The sequence below is a fragment of the Biomphalaria glabrata genome, chromosome 9 (assembly GCF_947242115.1).
Source record: "Biomphalaria glabrata chromosome 9, xgBioGlab47.1, whole genome shotgun sequence".
In the NCBI taxonomy this organism is placed as follows: Eukaryota; Metazoa; Mollusca; class Gastropoda; family Planorbidae; genus Biomphalaria; species Biomphalaria glabrata.
In genome coordinates this window covers 45,140,156-45,160,739 of record NC_074719.1, presented here as the reverse complement: position 1 = coordinate 45,160,739, position 20,584 = coordinate 45,140,156, and the positions used below count along the sequence as shown (strand labels likewise).

Here is a 20,584-nt window from a genome sequence, read left to right as displayed (position 1 = left end):
TAGGTCAATAGCAGTATAGACACGTTTAGAGCTCTATCAAATGCTATCACACAAGAAAGGTGGCGCAGAAAATACCAAGATTTGAAAGAAGATAAAAATGCTGTTATTTTTTTACAAATCTATAGATGACAACGTCATACGCGTCATGTATTTAGTCATATTTATTAACCAATGACCCAAATTCTGCTAAGTCAGTTGTTTCCTGGGTAGCTATAATAGCACTATTATAGAGAAGAAGGAGCATTTGTAGGCCTACGCATTTGTCCTAGCATATGGAACGAGGAATGTACCTTTATCTTTGTGTCTTTCTCAGTATTTTATTAGATTTTGTTCTAATCAACCCATTTTGTCTGTCTAGTAAAGTTTGTACCGGTGCACATTATTTCTTTAACACACATTCTCGGATCAAGTTCAAACTGCACAATTATTCATTGGCATAGAAAAGACATGAATCAATAAAAAAAGACTTAATTAGTCAATTAATTACTGGAAATTAATTATTTTGTTTGTTGCCAACAAGGGAAATTAATCTTTCCGTATTCACAGGTACGGCTAAATATGTTTGGTTTCGTACCTTTAGATAATTGTTCACATTATTTCTCTCACACCCATTCTCGGATCAAGTTGAAACATTAAATAATCATTTATTGTAACAACAAAACATGAATTAATAAAAAAAAAAAAACTATTAATCAATCAACTATTATTTTGTTTGAGATTGAATAAGGGAAATAATGTCTACATTATTGAGATACATATAGATGTAAGTGCGAGTTATTTCTCCTGGATAAGCTTTTTAAAAATTATTATTTTTTAAAATTTTGTTTGTTAAATAATCTAGACTAGATCAAAAGAAAAATAAATAGATCAAGGATCGATCTATCTATCTGTAGTATTACCATGTGACATACTCTACGGCAGGGGTTCTCAACCTGTGGGTCGCGACCCCCTTGGGGGGTCGATTGACGATTTGCCAGGGGTCGCCTAAGACGATCCAAAATATGGATTGTTATTGTCTAGTCTTCTATTGCTGTATGTGTGTGTGCGGGGAGGGGGGGGGGTCGCGGCAGAGTGGGGGATTGTGAAAAGGGGTCGCCGAACATAAAAGGTTGAGAACCGCTGATCTACGGAATGTCGTCTTAATGGTCCCAAGTATCAACACTTACTGTTTTGTGATATGATCACAGCCAGGGGCGGACTGGCTATATGGGCATTCGGGCAAATGCCCGGTGGGCCGGTTCCTAAATGGACCGGTAGAGCCACCGAAAGGGCCACATGGATGCCATTATGTATTACATTGTTAAAGCTTTAACAATCTTATAAAAGGGGCCCTCTGAGCGTCATGTGTAAGAAGAATATCTCCTAACAAATTTTTCAAAATAATGTAATATTCTACATCCATAGACAGATCTACTACTACTACTAGTAGAAGTCATCCTTTTAGGACCTACACACTTGGCGATTAAAAAGCAACATAAGGCCTATATTTCTTATACAAATATAGAGCTCAATTTATGCATATGTACAGTTATCGATACTCAAACTTAACATAATGATTTCGAGGACAGGTTGGACAACAATAGGATGACCATCATATGATATGCAATTTATGGCCCTGATTATATTGAAATGCCCGGACCGGTTTTGACACCCAGTCCGCTCCTGATCACAGCTAGTAAGCGATATCAAAGCTATAATAATCAATAACGGAAATGAATCGGAAATGTCTTCGATCCTGAAGATTGAGGATGAGTGCAGAGTTTCACATGGTCACGACAGACAAGTTGCGACCTGCATATTTTTCCGTTTTCCCGACGACTTCTGCAACTGTCTTTTACAAATAGCTTTCACCTGGGCCCCAAATGTATGTCTCCGACTGTCTCTTTCAGAGGCCATCTGCTCCCATCAGCTTCTTTCCTCTGTGTCGGTGAGGGCAAAATGGCGTCTGAGTTGATCTTTATAGCGCTTACTGAGGGAGGGGGGCTCTGCTACGACGTCTTCTTATAAGCTTGCAAAAAAAAAAAAAGAAAAAAAGAAAGATTGCTTCAGACATGCGGTCATCCCCGCTACGGCCTACATAATAATATATCATAGAATTTATAAATAATCATTTTCGATTTATAAGATCTAGAGGTCTATATTTTATGTACGTAGGCTATATATATAGAGAGATTCTTCAAAGTATAGTCGATTGAATAGAACCCGGATAAGGTGCTGTTTAATCCAATCGGATTCAAACCCAAATCATATCCGATTAAATCAGATCGAACCCGAACCGATCCTTTATCAGCTCTGAGACCATGACCATCAGCTTCACCAAGAAGGAGATAGGCTAATATGTTTACAAAGCTTACATCAACTCAGTCTAACTCTGTCTGGTGAAAAGTTTGTACACGTTATTTCTCCGACACCCAATCAAGCTGAAATTTTGCATAATTATTTTATTTACCAGACAACACAATAATCATTTTTTTTAAATTAACCAATTAGTTAATTAACTATAAGTAATTAATAATTTTGTTTGCTTTCTCATATATATATATATATATATAGGCATACAGTGCTTTTTTTGTGACGGTACGCACCGGTACGGCATACCGGCACCTTTTTCAATGTGGTAAAAGATTATTACTTTTCTTTGTATTTTAACGTTTATTATTAATTTATTAGTTGTTAAAAGTTAGGCAATCCATCACTGAGTACCGGCACCTTTTTTTTTTTTACATACATATATTAAATTAGAGACTTAAACTGCTAATTAAGTCTTTGTCCAATCTCAAGTCCATGTTGACTTTGTGTTTATGTGAATGTTGCTGAATTATTCCCCTTAGTAAGAGAGTTCATATTGTGAACGCTGATACCGACCACTAGGAAGACATTATAGCCCTATACCGCACTAGATGTAGAGAGACAGTGACCAAGAAAGCTATGGACATCGAAAAACATGGGCCTCAGCTCTGGAAGAAAAGCGTGCCCTACGAAAAATGGCAAGTTCCTCTACCACTAAAGCGAAAGCCACCTTAACGATATATGTGGAGGGGATGTCTCTCCAAAATAGGGCTTCGCAGTCACATGAAAAAAAATGTTCGAGATGAACCATAGTAGTTTTACGACTGAAGGAAACCTGAATGAAATTGTATTTCCTGTGTTTAACGCGTGTATAATGAGAGTGTGTTATTAAAGAGTCTGATGCATCCAGCGTCCAGAGGCAGCGTCGCTTATTGAATTTAGTGTTCTTTAGTGTAATAGTAAGCCTATGAAGTGTATCAATATTCTAAGCCAACAGTCCAAACCACAAATCTTGTGGGAAATCCCAAGGCAAAGTCAGCTAGAGGTAAACGCAATTCCCTGTTAAATGACGTAGGCCTATAATTACAGTGAACCTCAAACTGTGATTTGACTAAATCTACACTTTTAACTTTTTTTTTTAAATTTTATTTTATATTTTTGACATTAAGTCGAAGTGAACATCTAAATAGTTTGGATCATGCGTTAAGCCAGAAGTGGGTAGAAATTTTTTTTTCCTCTAAGGGTTTTCTGAAATCCTGTTTATTTCTATATTTTTTAAAAGTTATATCTAATATATGTATTCTATATACATATACGTATAAACCATTTTAAAGAGTATATTTAAAAGACGGTTTATGTTTAATTAATAGTTGTTCTTTTCAATGCAATTGGATTGGGCGTGAATTGGTGATGTCCGTAGTTCATATTGTATTTCTATGCTTCTTTGCAAACTTTTCTTTCCACAAACAATAAAGGGGACTAATTCAGCTTATACCACCACTTCAGTCAATTAAAATTTCTTTCCCTTGTTTGAGATACCAAACAAAATGCTCTTTTATAGGTCTAGGCTATAATATAACGGGTATTTCTTCTTCTGCTTCTTTCTCATTATAATGTTGAAGCGTTCATATGACTTATTTTATCTTAGACCTATCTATTACATAGGTTACTTCAAAAAAAAAAAAAAAAAAGAATATAATTACGTCCTACGCATTTCATGTGTCAATCTAGTCATGCATGATTATCAATGACTTAAACTATGCTTAGTCGATGGTTTTCTTGGCTGACTCAGGCAACCTTCTCTAATGGCACTAGGGAAGAAGGGGCGCGATGGTTTCCAAATAAGGGAGCTTGCCATATAGTTTTCTTTGTTTAGGAGTGTTTTTGTAAAATTAGGCTATAATTATTGTTAATCTAGGTTTAGGTCTACACCGCTGATGAGGGAAAACTAATGTTCTCACAATGAAGCTATGTTTGTTTTACAAGTTTCGGATGTTTTACATGTTTCGTGTGTTTAATATGTTTCGGATGTTTACAGTTTTACATGTTTCGGGTGTTTTACATGTTTCGGGTGCTTTACATATTTCGAGTGTTTTACATGTTTCGGATGTTTCTTCACAGTTGAAGATAATCTACTGAAGATTTAAAGATGATCCAATTCCAAACCTCCTGCAGACGACGGGGTTGGGGGGGGGGGGGCAGCGGGCAGGGTACAGACTCAGAACCATCGAGACAACCGAACTACAATTAGCGTTTGCCGCAAGACCAGGAAGTCTTGGCCTAGTCATGAAATGATATTTTTGACCTAGATTCCTTGAATTTGTCACTGTCATTTTTATCTTTACTCAGAAACTTTTTGGTTGATTGCATCGTTAGTTTAAGACTCAAATCTGTAATTGTAGATCTATAATGCGTCATTGTGCAGATTGTGCAGTGGAATATAGAAAAAAAGGGGGAATAGATGTTACACATATGCTACTTATATGTTAGACATAAGTTACACGTATGTTAAACCAATGCTTTTTTGTAAAAAAAAAATAAAAAAATAGGTAGGCTACCGTTACCTTTAACTACTAATAAATTAATAATAAACGCTAAGAGGCTAAGCCTTAAATTAAGGTGACCTAAAGTTTCCCTAATATGACGTCGTCAACCTTTTGTTGTCAGGGAACTCCTTTCTCGAATGGCTTCGAGAGTGTGAAATTTTAGTGTTCCTAAAACGCGCATTAAAGTGCTAATATCTAAATAATTACAAAAAAATTTAGGCAAAATATTTTGTTTACTTGTTTTTCTAAGCATTTAGATTCTTTAAAAATGCATTACGTTGTATTTCACATTTGACCCCAATACCTCTTCAGAAAAGTCACGAAATAATCATTGTGTTAAACCATAGGATATGTGTTCATGAATAATAATTGTAATATTTCATTATAATATTTCCAAAAGTTGATTGAATGGGGTGGGGGGGGGGAATATAGCATACCATTTACAACAAAAAAAATTGTTTACTAGTCAAGACGCTATCTTTTGATAATCTTTGATCAGTACCAAAGACAAAGATACAAAGATTTGGTCTAAAAGTCCAGAAAATGCTCTTAGTTATTTTGTTTGCCTTATTTAGAATCGACATGAATCTAGAAACAATTCGACAAATAAAGAGAGAGAGAGAGAGAGAGAGAGAGAGAGAAAGAAAGAAAGAAAGAGAGAAATACAGAGGGCTGAGATTAGAATGAGGAAAGTAGGCCTAAGTAAGTAAAACTAAAAGAATAAGAAAACAATAAAAAATATATTAAAAAAAAACTTTTTAAAAACGCTTATATAAGGGGAATATGTATAGGCCTATATTTACATCTTTATATCTCAGTGCTATTAGATTTATTTCCATTTTCTATATCAAACAAAATTAATTAATCTAAGTAGAGCATACGTTAATTATTAAAAATATGGAGAAGTAAAAAACAAAACAATAATTTTATCTACATTTTTTTGAGAGCTTTTTCCCTATTTAAAATTGTCAGGGAATATTGAGTAGAAGACTATTGCAACTTTAGGACAGCAAAACGAACAAGGACTGCCGCTACTGGCCTGACCAATAAAGTTCTGTGTGAGGGTGTCCAAGTAGGTGTCTATGCTAAAAATGTTTGTTGTTTGGTAAAATGTTTTACATGTTTCGGATGTTCCTTCAGAGTTGAAGATAGTTTACTTCCTAGTCCAAACCTCCCGCAGGACGACGGGGGATGGGAGCGGGCAGGGTTTAAAACCCTCGACCGTCGATAAATCCGAACGACAGTCCAGCGCGCAAACCGCACGACCAGGCAGCCCTGATGTACAGTCTATGTGTCTCACCACTATTTCCAGTATTTCCAAAACTCCGGACTGGAGACATGGCCAAGTACACCGGGATCGTCCACCATTTTCATTCTGTAAAGCCTACCACGCTAACCGTGCGGGATTCGACATTTTTGAAACGGTCCCTTGAGGAACGGCGTATCTTTGATATGGCTGTAGGGAATCGACCTTTGCAAAGAGGGTGCTCTCGAAACTTTAATCTTTTCTCTCTTCTATAAAGTTTGTTTTTGTGATTTCCCATTCTTTTTTTTTTTTTCTTTAAGATTATTGAGAATCTAAATCATCACCATTATAGGCCTAATCATTAACATCATCTTCATCTACATTGCAAGTTCATTATTGAAGGTCCTTTGAAAAAGCTACTACACCAAGCTCAATGTGCATTAAAAGAACGGAAGTAAGCTATCTCAGGAAGTCTTAATTTGAATCATCCAATAAGCCATTCGCACAAAAATTAAGAAAGGCCTTTTACCCCGAAGGGCGTTCTGCCCAACGTTACCCTACTGTTACGGTTACGGTTCGCAGGTCCGGATTTAAGGGAGGGTAGGTGAAGCTATAGTCCCGGGGAATTCACAAGAAAGGGGCCTCCACAAAAGAGATAAATATATAATCCGAATTTCAACGTGTCAGAAACTTTAAAGTGTTTGTTTTTTTCCAAACAACATTTTTTCCGCATTTTTAAGGCGCTGGCAAAAATGTTGTGATTAAGAGGTGTACGCTTGAGGCCTGTATTATGCTCGGAATAAGTATAAGTACATCTCCGTATTTTTGTCAGCGCGTCTACCAAAGGCCTTGCCCTTCACAAACTCAAAAGTATACACTTTTTACAACTAAAATATGCATATTAAATATTTTTTTAAAAAGGAAATTGAGATTAGACCTAAATGTAGCCTATAAGATAAGATATAATTTTATTGATCCAATCAAATGGAAATTCAGTTTGACTACAATTGACAACCTCAGCGTAACTACTTTACAAAAACTATATGGATGAAAAATTCGAACAACATTCACTCACGAAACACATACACATTCACGACCAGCGGTTTATGAATTGGACTTCTATGTACCGGTACTTCTCGATGACCTTGGTTAGGCCAATAATAGAATATGCATCCTCCGTTTGGGACCCCTTAACTCAAGATAACATTAAGAAACTGGAACAGACACAAAATAGAGCAGTGCGATTCATAACAAACGAATATTCACACTTAACCAGAGTAACACCTTTAGTAAAATCACTAAATTTAGAAAGCCTTCAGGACAGAAGACTCATAAGTAAAGTAGCAACTATACATAAAACACTGAACCATAATCTTCAAATACAAAAACAAAATTTAATAAAATACTCAGAAAGACACAAAGATAAAGGCACATTCCTCATCCCATATGCTAGGACAAATTTGTACAAATACTCCTTCTTCCCTAGTGCTATTACAGCATGGAATAGGTTGCCTGAGCCAGCCAGGAAAACCAGTGACTTGGCAGAATTTAAGTCTTTGGTTAATATGCATGACTAAATGCATGACGCGTAGGACGTAATCATCTTCGTTTTTGAAGTAACGTCTGTATTATATAAGATAAGATAAGATGACGACAGCTGATCTTGTAACACTCTGACCGATAGTGGGATAAAGGGATAGTGGGATAAGAACTCTATTTCTTTCTTCTAAAATATAGCATGCTTTTTTTATATAGGTATTTTCATTCATAAGTGGATCTTTATAATAAACTTTCAATGCTCATTCTTCCCTAGTGCTATTAGAGCATGGAATGGAGCTGCCTGCCAGCCAGGAAAACCAACGACTAGATGCGTGACGTGAAGTAACGTCTGAATTTTATAAGATAAGAGAGAGGCAGGTCCATTATTCCATTATTTTACGTTCTCTATTTAGCCACTTCACTGACAGACTGAGAATTGCATCTCCCGTAGCCTCATTGAAGCGCTTCCTTGGAAACGTATAGTGGTGGAACCATAGACATAAATGGGTGGAACTAGATAGGCTGATCTGATGACGGGTAGCCTGGATGATTTTTTTTTTTTTAAAGTTAAATCTAGATCTAGATTGAGATTCTAAAATAGATTTCTAGGTCTAGATCTAGATAGCATGATAGTCCTTTGTCGATTCTATGTCGGTTTTTGTTCACCTGAACATTTTTTTTAAATACTTGCCTTTGGTGGGATTTAAAATTGGTTATGAATTTTACAGAACCAAGCTGCCAATGTAGGTAATTTATTTCGATTTTCAACGTGATGATGTTATACCATTTTTTTAATATAAAAAAGCCTTCCCCTTGGATATATAGCTATTAGCTAGTTCTAGCTCCGATTTGCTCCCTGTTTTAAATATCTATCATATCCGTCGTTCTTATAATGAAATAGCAGATAAATTGCGTGTTTTTTTTTAATCTAATATAAACGTCTACTTATTAAATTAGTCATATTAATTTATAAAATAATTTAGATTGTTGAATCATTTTAAGCCTGGATCTTTATGCCCTTGATGACATTGCGATTAAAAGAATCGAAAATAACACAAACACTCATGGGATCAAAACAATATTCCGTTCAAATAATCTTGGGGGATTTTAAAAACTCGGATTGGCTACTATCAAGAGGGCTCGAGTTCGAATCCAGAATCGAGCTGAGCTGTGTCGGCACCTTCGAGGGGTTACGGAGGTCACGGTGTGTTCGCTGAATCCCTGAAAGCAGCTTAGGAAACATTCTACCAGATACCCCCTCCCTCAAAGTTCACAAAAGAAAATCGGACACGGGACCATAACCCACTGAGAAAGCTATAACATGACGGATGCGTCTTACCAAAAGTAAACACAAAGCTTTTAGATCAATGCATGTTCATGTCTGTTTTGATTTAAATGACTAAAGTTTTTTGAATAGTCAAATAGACAATCCCTATTTAGGTAAGTGTTGCTCTAAAAAAAATCTAGTCTAAGAGATTGAGTAGTTGGCAACTTATTTCCACATGGGCCAGCTCTATTTACTCTAAACGAAACAAAAGTTGAATGTTTATGCTGTTTATCTCTAAGTCTAGAGTAAGAGAGATCATGTCCTTCTATTTCTATGACTATGGATATGGTGTATTAAATATAGATCTAGTCTAGTTCTAGAGACACTACTAGAGTCTATCTTATGTGTATGCTTGCATTTAGAAAGATCTAGATCTATATGTAGAAACTGAAGACCAGTGAAGACAGTGAGTGAGTGAAGAGTAGGCAGTAGTGTAAAAGTGTACTGAGTAACTCAAGTCCAAGTAACTGACTCAGTCACAGTCACAATTGAATAGTTGTGTCGTAGTGACAATAATCACAGTGACAGTATAATAAATAAGTTATATAGAAGTATAAGTGTAGTGAAGTAGATCTAGAATCTAGTAACTATTCTCAATAGTGACAATACGTCAATAGTTATAGATCTACTACTCTACTGACACTAGTGAAGACATCAACTTTAAATTTAAAGGTAAAAAAAAAAACACTTTTAATTAATTAAATAGTTTTAAATAAAAAACAGAGACCTGAAACTACTGAAAGTTTTTGATATACTTCTAGATCTACTGTACTACTAGTGACTAGTCTAATGATTAGACTAGATCAGTAGATGTATTCTAATTCTAGTCCTATACAGCCACAGCTAGAGACTAGACTACACACTGACACTACTACTACTAGTCTTATAATTATATATATTACTAGATTAGATCTACACATGGGTAAACTCAACTTTACCGTGTGTGAAATAGTCAAATACCAGCCTATGCCGCCTTTGACTTGGTTATCTGGTGATGGTGGAGAAAGAAATGAGGCAGCAGCTGGACCTTTCAATTGGCCTGATTGTGTGGCTATTCATTCCGAGGGCGATCAGCAGCATGGGTATTCTAGTAGTTCGACATTCATAGTGTATATTGTGTTGCTGTGCAGCATCTCTAATTAAAGTGTATAAAAAAAAATTAAATTAAATTATAGCTTTTATATATAGCGCTACTTTGATGCTGATAACATGCTCTGAGCACTATGGCTATGGTCCAATCTCATTTGTAGGCCACTGGGAGGTTTTTCAGCGCTGCCTTTAGGCGATCAGTGAACACAACTCTGCTCGAGTCGAGTTTCGAGCCTCAAGCCCCCTTCATAGGTAGTACCATTAGGTAACCAAGCAAAGTCAAGCGTACATAGCCTCACCACCACGCATCCCACTTAATTATTAATTATAATCAGCACTCAGTAGAGTTTTTTTTAAACCTAAAAATGACAAACATAAAATTCATATATATACAGTCGATTTTAAGCAGTAAGATTGTGCTGTTGCTTCTACAAAGGGCAATAGAACTGCTGAAAGACTGCATGACATGGATGAAAAGTTTTATTTTCGAATGGTGAAAAGATATTAAAAGTCTATTAGACAGTTTAAATCGATTGATTATGTATGAATTGCATGCATTGTAGTCTAGGTATATTTCAACATTACCGGTATCTGCAATTAGTTTAGTTGCTTGATTACTAGTAAATTTAAAGATTCTTTGCCGCATCAGTACTATTTGTTTTGCAGTGTTTGTCAGACAGTCTAGAGTACATAGTGCCTAACCCGGCAGCTATTCTAAGAATAATCTTTTCTCAGACTCTAGCACAAACTTTGACTCCTGATGCCGTCACTGTGGAGAGAGAGTCGAAACAGTGTCGCACGTCTTGTACGAGTGTCCCCAGCTCCGCGAGCTAAGGGGGGACCTGTCTGAGCAGTCACTCGACTTGTATGGTAGCTACGAGGCACTACGCCGAATGGATAAGTTTCTTGCCAGAGCACTACTGGAGGACTAGTCCTTCCTTCTCTGATTTTTCAATAGGAGTTCAACTCAGACTCAGACAGTGCACTAATAAAACCTACATTGTTTTAAATTAGTTGATCATCAGCATCCTATTTATCCTTGAAAGACAAGTACTGAAGTAGATGTGGAGAGGTTAGCTTTATAAGGTCAAACAATCTAATATGGATGAAAAGCTTGATTTGTCATTTTGTCTGAATAGTTCTTGTATCATAAAATAACTTGTTTCTTTAAAAAAAAATGCTTTAATGGTAACTCAATCATTCCTGTCAATTAAATATATTTAAACTCAACTAAGCCCTAGTTTTTTCTGGCTGATTCAGGCAACCCGTTCCATGCACTGTCATTCAGCAAGAAAGAGCACTAAATGAATTTGTCCTAGCATTTGGAATTAGAAATGTGCCTTTATCTTTGTGTATGAATATTTTATTAGGTTATTTAAAATGTTTTGTATTTAAATTCAAGTTGGGGCTGGAGTTTTACTGCACTTGTACTTTAGATCTATCAAAATATTATTGAAGACAGTGGGCAGGAATGTCACAAGAACATTGTCAGAGCTAACTATTCGTTTCTCCCACACACCATGGCAGTAATAAATATGCATTGATGCTTGCTTTTTAAGTTTAATAAAAAAACGGAATCTAAAATTTTTCCTTAGAATGCACAAAATGTCGGAAACATCTGAGGATGTCTTGCAGCAAGTACAACTGGACAACAAACATTTTAAAGCTCTTCTGGACTTGATTCCTCCTCATGCATATTTCAAACAGGAAGAAAAGCAAGAGTTATTTGGGCTCAATCCAGGTAGGCCAATGTTCCTTCATAGCTCTCTGCTTTGTGAGGTTTAATGAGTCTTATCTTATCTTATATAATACAGACGCTACTTCAAAAAAGAAGATGATTACGTCCTACGCGTCATGCATTTAGTCATGCATACTAACCAAAGACTTAAATTCTGCCAAGTCACTGGTTTTCCTGGCTAGCTCAGGCAGCCCATTCCATGCTCTAATAGCACTAGGGAAGAAGGAGTATTTGAACAAATTTGTCCTAGCATATGGGATGTGGAATGTGCCTTTATCTTTGTGTCTTTCAGAGTATTTTATTAAATTTTGTTTTTCTATTTGAAGATTATGGTTCAGTGTTTTATGTATAATTGCTACTTTACTTTTGAGTCTTCTGTCCTGAAGGCTTTCTAAATTTAGTGATTTTACTAATGGTGTTACTCTAGTCAAATGTGAATATTTGTTTGTTATAAATCTCACTGCTCTATTTTGTGTTTGTTCCATTTTCTTAATGTTTTCTTGAGTTGAGGGGTCCCAAACAGAGGATGCATATTCTATTATTGGCCTAACCAGGGTTAAATAACATTTTAGTTTTATCTTCTTATTTGATTTATAGAAATTTCTTTTAATAAACCCTAATGCTTTGTTGGATTTTTTAAATAGTTTCATCAATATGTGGATTCCATGACAGTTTTTCATTTATTATAATACCTAAGTATTGCGTTTTTAGTCTGTGTTACTGGTTTGCCAAGAATAAGATAAGTGAAATTAATTTGTTTTAGTTTTTTTGTTACTCTTAACAACTGACATTTTTCTGGGTGGAAAGACATGCTCCAATTTGATTCCCATTTCTGTAATTTGTCTAATTCTCTTTGTAAAATATCTGTGTCTTGTGTTGCTTTTATTGTTCTATATATTGTGCAATTGTCTGCAAATAATCTGACTTTTGTTCCTGAAGTAATGCAATTTGGTAAATCATTTATGTAAATTAAAAATAGTAGTGGACCCAAGACTGTTCCTTGAGGTACACCTGAGTTTACTGTTATCGGTGTTGATTGAGAGCCATTTATTATTACAGTCTGTTCTCTCCCTATCAGAAAATCTTTAATCCACTGATGCAGTGGACCATTAATGCCGAAATATTTTAATTTTTTAAGCAAACTATGGTGGTGAACTTTGTCAAAAGCCTTGGAAAAATCTAGTAAGATAGCATCTATTTGTTCACTATTAATCCCTGGCTTAAGTTAGTTCATTTGGAGATAGTCATAATCAGTCATTGCTGTGCTGTTTTTGTTAAAAGTACTGCATGACATTTTCTTTGAGACTTAGCATTCTGGATGGCAGTTAAAAGTTCTCCCTTTTTCTTTGGTAAAAGGTGACCCAGCAATTACAATGACTAATTTTTCCTCTTTCACGTCAGATGTCAGATGTTTATGCAAATTCTAGTGTTATAATAATTCCATTATAAATCTTTACTTCTGATAGGATTCAAGCTTGATTTTTTTCAGCTTCGGCTTTGAACATCCCAACCCACAGTTACTTATTTCATGTAATTTACCCATACTATTATTATAGCTATTATATAGCGCTACTTTCATGCTTATAACATGCTCAGAGCGCTTTTGGTCTAATCTCATTTGTGGACCAGTTTGGGGGGGGGGGTATCTAGGAGTTGGTTTTTCGTGTTGCCTTAAGGCGCTCAGTAAACACAACTCCCCCTGAGTCTGGTATCGAACCTCGAGCCCCCTTCTCGGTAGCCAAGCTAAGCCAAGTTCAAGCGCACTTGGCCTCTTGACCATGCTTCCCACTACTATACTAACTATAAAGCTCTTAAAGAATGATTAATTAATTGTTGTTTGAACCTCCACAGACGAGGATGAGAATGAGCCAAAGAGAAAGAAAAAGAAGAAGAAGAAAAAGAAAACTAAGAAAATTCCCTTGTCGTCCATGTCAGTGACACAGATAACAGAACTCAGACTCAAGGGGGAAACACTTGGTAGGTTCTACATGTAGTATTGTGTCTCCTATTTTATCAGGGTGAATTAGTTCCTAGTGTAAAGACAAGTGACACAAGGTAGTAGCAGTTCAATTAAAGGTATTCACTAAAGATATCAAGCTGAACATGTTCAAAGCATAATTCTGTCCTTTCAAAAAATATAGAAGATTCAAATGAGATAAAAGGATAAAAAGAATCTTCAACATTTTTTAAAAACTATTGTTTTAATTAGTTCTGCTGTCAGACTTAGTCCATTGAACAAGCAGCTTTAAAGTACTGAAACGGTCGTGTGGCATGGGGTACATTTCTTTAATCAGACCATCCAGTCATTAGGACTGAAATGTTGGCATCCTGATTTAATTGACCAGAATCAACTGTATTTTGTTTTCTTCTGTTGCAATCACTGTTAGTTGCTAGTAGCTTGAAGGTCTCTTCAAATATCTGTAAAATAGCCTAGAGCTCAGAAAGAAAAATAAAGATATAAAACAGAAATATTATCATAGAAGAAATACTTTTAAACAGTAAATAAATAACAGTCAATAAATTAAAGACGCTATTGAAAATTTAACAGAGATTTTATTTTTATGACAACTATAAGATTTGATAAAAACTTTATTTTAAACTACAGTGATACTGGTCAAGCCATTTTAATCATGTTAACACATTTTTTTTTTGTTTATTTACAGGAGAAAAGAAAAAAAAAGTTGAGCAAAATGGCAAGAAAGCAAAACATTCAGAGAATGGAGTTGAAGATCCGACAGATAAAAACTCAATGGGTAAGTTCTTTCTTTTTCTTTGTTCTCATTAATATGTCAGGGAGTTCAGACAAGTAGATCTATATCTGCAGTGAATTGGTCTGTGGTTTCCAGATCTGGCAGTTCTCCGTATAGTTTTTTTTTTTCTAGAGGTCTAGAGGTTTTAGGTCTAGGTTTGAAGGACATGTCCACATGGTACACAGAGGAAAATCTCACTAGTGCCTATTTTTAGCTTCAGGAATGTGTTGTCTCATTCTTTGTATCCAGTTCTGAGATGAAATATTATATGTTGGTCATGTTGGGACAGCTTGTAATAGGCATAAGTTTTGCACTGAGAGCTTGTCCTTTTCTCCATCCTACTCTTTTTTTTTTTTTTTTTGTCAATTCTTCTGGGTAGAGATGGATTTTTTTAATTGTTTAGTCTTTCTCCCATCTTTGGCCAATATGTCTGCCTTCTCATTGCCTTCTATTTGAACGTGGCCTGGTATCCTTCGGAGGACAGCTTCCTTGCTGTTGTTGTTGAGGTTTACAAGAGCTGTCCTGAGTTGCTTTAGATATGAAGGATCTGAACTTTTTTAGGTTTTGCAGGACTGCCCTGGCGTCAGGATCACAATCTGACTGTTTGACGTGCTTGGGTGGTTTATTAGCATGGTAGCTGCAGGTGACCCAAAGGCAGACCCCAAATGCGATGGATTGGTGACGCTGAAGCCAATCTGCAAGAGCTTTCGGTTAGGGCGTGGAGACGAAAGGCCCAGGAGAGATCTGAATGGAAGGATGTGTTGAAGCAGGCCAGAGCCCTCCATGGGCTGTAGCGCCACTGGGATGGATGATGATAGCTGCTAGTTCTAGTGCTTCTCTTTCTGCTCTGTGACTGTCAGAGAGATGACCAGTTTTCTAGTCTTTCTCCATTGGGCCATTCAATTAGTATGCCAGCTCCTCTGTTTGTGTAGCAATCTTTGGTTGATCCATCTGTGAAAACTCTTGATTTATTATTAGTGGCTTTATGGTTTCTTTTTTCTTTTCCAAATTAGTGTTTCGTAACTACATATCTTCAACTAAAAATGCTAGTGTACAGTTCAGGCTAAGCGGTAAAGCACTTGGCTTCCAAACCAGAGACCAGGGTTTGAATCCTGATGACGACTGGGATTTTTAATTTCGGCATCTTTGGGCGCCTCTGAGTCCACCCAGCTCTAATGGGTACTTGACATTATTTGGGGAAAAGTAAAGGCGGTTGGTCGTTGTGCTGGCCATATGATACCCTCGTTAACCGTAGGCCACAGAATCAGATGACCTTTACATCATCTGACCTATAGACCACAAGGTCTGAAAGGGGAACTCAACTTTACTTACTTTTCCCATTGAGGCGGGCTATTTTTTTCATGCTCCACCGTGAGACTATAGGACTATAGAAAATCTTGAATTTTGAGTAGTAGAATTTGACAAGGTCTGAAAGGGGAACTTTACTTTTTTTTCTTTACAGTTTAGGCATTAATAAGAATGAACTCTTCATACCAATTTCACACAATTGAACACGCTTTGTTAGCCAATGTGACTTATAACAGTTGTATTATTGTTTCTGTGTTGTTAGTTTTAAGACTGATATTTGGCTTTTAATCTGTCTTCGAGTGATTTTTTTCACTTCGTATGGAATTTAATGTGTTCATGTTTTTTTCTTGTATCAACTTCACCTATTCCTTAGTCTGTTGGACCGTTGGGGCACTATACATCTCTTTCAATGACAGACTCGTCCATTCTTGGATGTCTTCCTATCACTTACTCTGTCATCCTCTTCTCAACCATGGTACAGTTCAATGCAGGGAGGTTCTTTGTGAGCCCGGAGGACCTCATGATATGGCCATACAGTTTTAGTTTTCATATTTTTTTTTCTTTTACATTGGTCAGTATATCATCTAGGGGCCCAATAGCCATTGTGATCCTTTATTGAATCTCCTCATTTGTGATGCAGTCTATGTAGTTTATAGCTAGGATAGCATATTAAATAAAAGTTTCTTTCCTGTTTGTTAACTGAACCCCTGTATCTTATAAAAGAAAACCTCTTTAAAAGATTTCAATACTTATTCCTTTCTCCTAGCCATTTATGCTTTTTTTTAATGCTATCCAAATTAATATAATTCAAAGCAAAGAATGAAATAAAGATATAAAACTTGCCTATATTCTATATAAAGCATGCTCGTACAGTCAGTAAATGTTAGATAATACGTTTGAAAATAATGACCTCAACTTTAAAACCTTAATTTTAATCATTCAAAAAAAAAAGGTATTTTACATAATTAAGCTTTCCCTCAAAAACAAAGCTTAAAACCACACTTTCTATTTACACACGCAAGCTTACGCTTTAAAATTTACACATTAAAATATCTGTTTAAAAAAAAGTCCACGTCCTGCTTCGTTTCTCAGCTGACAAACAACAAGGCAAGAAAGTCAGCAGATCTTCCAGTGCTAAGAAAAAGAAAAAAGAATTTCAGCGTCGAGAGTCAAGGTTAGAAGAATTGAAGGAAAGGTTGCGGATCAAGTTGGAAGAAATAAAAGGTGAATGATTTTATTCTATAGGATGTGCTCGTTAGTGTAGTCTTTACTGTGAAGACAAATTGTAGCTGTCTTTTATTTTGTTTCTCTGTTCTGCACTATATGAACATTGTAACATTGGTTTCAATTTGTGAATTTCTTATTGTTTCGTTTTCACATCTTGAAATAAAATTTATGGATGAGTATATGTAAATAACTTAAGAAAAAATTGGTAAAGCATTTTTGGTGATAAAGCTATTGTTTATATAATTTCAAATGTTACAGTACTTTTAATTCAAACATAATTTGAAAAATATTGGCGTAGCCAAAAGCTGAAAGCTATATATAAAAATGTCCCTCTTGAGCTTGTTTAGTTACCATTGATGGTCCCGGGTTCAAACCCTGGCCGCTTCCATCTCACGTCGTCCTGCGGGAGTTTTGGTCTAGGAAGTACATTATTTTCAACTCTTAAGGAACATCGTAAATGTGTAAAACATTTTAAAAACAAGCATTTTGATGTGAATATTTCGGCTAGTCCCTTATAATTATAGATTACGTTTTTCTAAAGACTACACTAATGTTCACTAATAAACTAACTGCCTTTTGCAGTACTGGTAAAAAAAAAATGTTTTTAGATTTGTCAAATTTTTTTCCCCCCTGATAGCGTAGCTCACACTTTATTTTTGTTCTTGCAGCTCGCAAAAGTTCAGGTTCTGTCGTCAACAGCCAGGAAGTGAAAAGGTTGAAGCGTCAAGAGAAGAAAGTGAAAAGTAAATTAAAGAGTAAAGATAAAACAAGTCACAAGTCTCAGAACGTCACCGCGGGGGCCGATGGACTGAAATCCCCACCGAGAAACACGATCCTCAACCAGAATGGGGAGCCCGTCAAATCTAAATTTGACTTTTCTATAATATCGTTTGGCAATGACAAACATAAATCGTCAGAACTTCGTGGCAGAGACTACAAGAGACTCTTGGAGAAAGTGGAGAAGCAGAGAGAGAAAGTGGAGCTGTTGAAAGAGAAGGACCCGGAGGCGGGGAAAAAACTGGAGAAAAATATTCAGTGGCAGAATGTGTTCAATAAGGCCAAGGGTGAGAAGGTCAAGGACGACCCCAACTTGTTGAAGAAGGCGGTGAAAAGGAAAGAGAAGATAAAGGAGAAGAAGCAGAAGAAGTGGGGAGAGAGGATCAAGGACGTCAAGGAGATGAAACAGAAACGGCAGGACAAGCGCCAGGCAAACATTGACAAACGCAAGGACGCCAAGAAAGACAAGAAGAGGAAAGTGATGATAAAGAAAGGCAGAATTATTCCTGGGTTTTAATTGAATGGGGGGGGGGAATGGTGTCTGTGGGAAGGTTGAATTATCAGGGGGGCAGCATGTGAGAGAAATGAGTGTGTGAGAATGCCGAAGTATCAATGTAGAGTGATGTGAAGTTTGTTGATTTCTATAAATTTGGAATGAGTTGAAATCATAGTTGTATAATAAATTGTGGCTTAAGGTTGATGAGTGGATGTAAATCTTTGACATGTTATGGGCTAGCGTGTCTTCTGTCAGTGACTGTGTTAAACCAGAAACTAGTTCACACATTGGTCATTGTCAATACCAGTTTTTCACATAAACTCTCCTCCATCTCTATTAACAGATAGTAAACTAGTCTACCTACAAACTTTCTTCTCATGTCTTTTTTTTTTTTTTTTTTTTTTTTTGTTGTTTTAAGGTCCTTATGGCCTACAGCATTTGATTCAATGTTGTGACTGAGGGTAAGAATTGATGCTGCAAATTGAAAACGCACTGCCTTGAGAGCAGTGTCATGGATTGGGACAGAATTGTTAGAAGTAAATGTTGCTCACTTAAAGTGTTGGGTATTTTGTTGGCCATAGAGCTTGATAGTAAAAGATTTGAAAAGGAAATTGACCCACAAGTTATATGTTACGTGGAAACTTGTTACGTACACTCCACAGTTATGATCCATACTATTAGAAGTTTTAAATAGAAAGTAGTAGCATTGGTATAGCTTGATGCGTTCAAGAATATTTTAATTAATAATTGTATTTCTTATATTTTTTTTATTGTGGACCCCCCCCCCCCCCTTTTTTTTTTTTCCCACAGCAAAGAAATAGTTTGTATTTTTATTTTTGCAATGACATGAGGTCATGTCCTGTTGCTGCTACAAAATTTTAGTAGAAAAGAAATTATTTTATTATTGTCAGCAAATTTCTTTAATGCCTTTTATTTTGCTATAGTCTCCCTTGTATAGATGTGTTTGGTAGTGAATACGATTGTAGAGCTCATTTATATGCAATGTATTTTTTTGAACTATTTTTAAAAACACAAGAAATGTTAAGAGAGCAAATGTCCATCAAATGTCATGTGATATAATGAAGTAAACAAATGACAAAATGTTACATTCAAGACTTTGCTTCTTCATCCAATAGCTATGCTTGGGTAGTAATCACTTCAGCTTAGGTCATGTTTGTAAAGGGAAAGAAATAACCTAGCAACCATCCACACTGTGAAACTAAGTGTTGAAACTGGGGGTTATCCCCCTTGTTTCAAAATTGACAAAGTTAAATTTTAGATCGATTATTGACAGGAAAAGAGTCTAAATCTTTTTTTTTTTCAGTTGCCAAGGTGATTTCTGTTATAATTTGTGAATTAAATATGACATCTACTGTCTTTTTAAAATTCAAAATTAAGTCTTTTAATTGTACTTCTCAATTCCAAAAAAAAAAAAATACAAATTGTTGGTTCACATAGGTAGATAAGTTAGGTCCAAGGCATTTACTTTGGTAGCAATTTAAGCTTGTAACTGGATGGTAGTATTGAACTAACTTTGTCATCTGTTACAAAACTGATTTCAGTTCTTCAAATAGTGGGTGGCCCAATTAACTGGATTCCACTTTATTAGGATAAAAACAAAAATTCTTTATGCCATTGTGCATTTTTTTCTTGGCAAATCCCAATAAGCCTATACTTTCAGCAATAAAATGTTAGTATAATGTTTTCTGTGTTGATATGATCCAAACAGCTGGGCAGCTCGATTTTTATTTATATCTAATTTTTGTAGGCATCTATCGAAACTTGCCTGATCCCTCTCTGGCTTTACTCTAACACTAGAACTATCTAGTGACACAAAAAAACGGAGGTGTGAACATGTGAAGCTCAGATGATTCTATTAGTAAAAGGTCTTGTAGAAGTCTAGATTTTGTTCTGCATACATAAAGTCCACATAACTTACCACTAAAAAGACATTGCTACCATAACATTGAACTAGTGTAAGTCCAACACTGAGTTTACTGATGACAAAGTCCTAGAGAAAGCTAAAAATCTGCATCTTCTTATAGTCTGTTGGGAATAGTGCTGTATTTTACGTGGATGAAGACCTAGCTGTGATCTTCATATTTTGTCACATCTGACACAGAGAAAGACGTTGACTCTCATTAGTCTTTTCGAATTATCTTTTCGACATCAGTAATTACTATATTTGTCATTAATGGTACCGGTACCGGTAGTTATTCCTTTGTTTTCAAAAAGTATGCGTGGCAGTCTAC

General features: G+C 35.9%; 1 protein-coding gene across 8 annotated transcripts; it reads left to right on the top strand.

Moving 5' to 3' along the window:
- The first annotated feature begins 8,926 nt into the window (after nt 1–8,926).
- On the top strand, nt 8,927–19,438 carry LOC106050450 (uncharacterized). 8 transcript variants are annotated; one of them, XM_056041983.1, is made up of 6 exons: nt 8,927–8,964; nt 11,632–11,777; nt 13,626–13,751; nt 14,438–14,527; nt 16,925–17,056; nt 17,728–19,438. In XM_056041983.1, the coding sequence occupies exons 1-6, from the start codon at nt 8,942–8,944 to the stop codon at nt 18,351–18,353; spliced, it is 1,143 nt and encodes a 380-aa protein (XP_055897958.1). In that variant the 5' UTR covers nt 8,927–8,941; the 3' UTR covers nt 18,354–19,438. The 8 variants fall into 8 exon arrangements, with proteins under 8 accessions (XP_055897958.1, XP_055897960.1, XP_013060875.2 ...); XM_056041985.1 differs by lacking the exon at nt 8,927–8,964 and adding an exon at nt 9,115–9,192; XM_013205421.2 differs by lacking the exon at nt 8,927–8,964 and adding an exon at nt 9,137–9,344.
- The last annotated feature ends 1,146 nt before the right edge of the window (nt 19,439–20,584 follow it).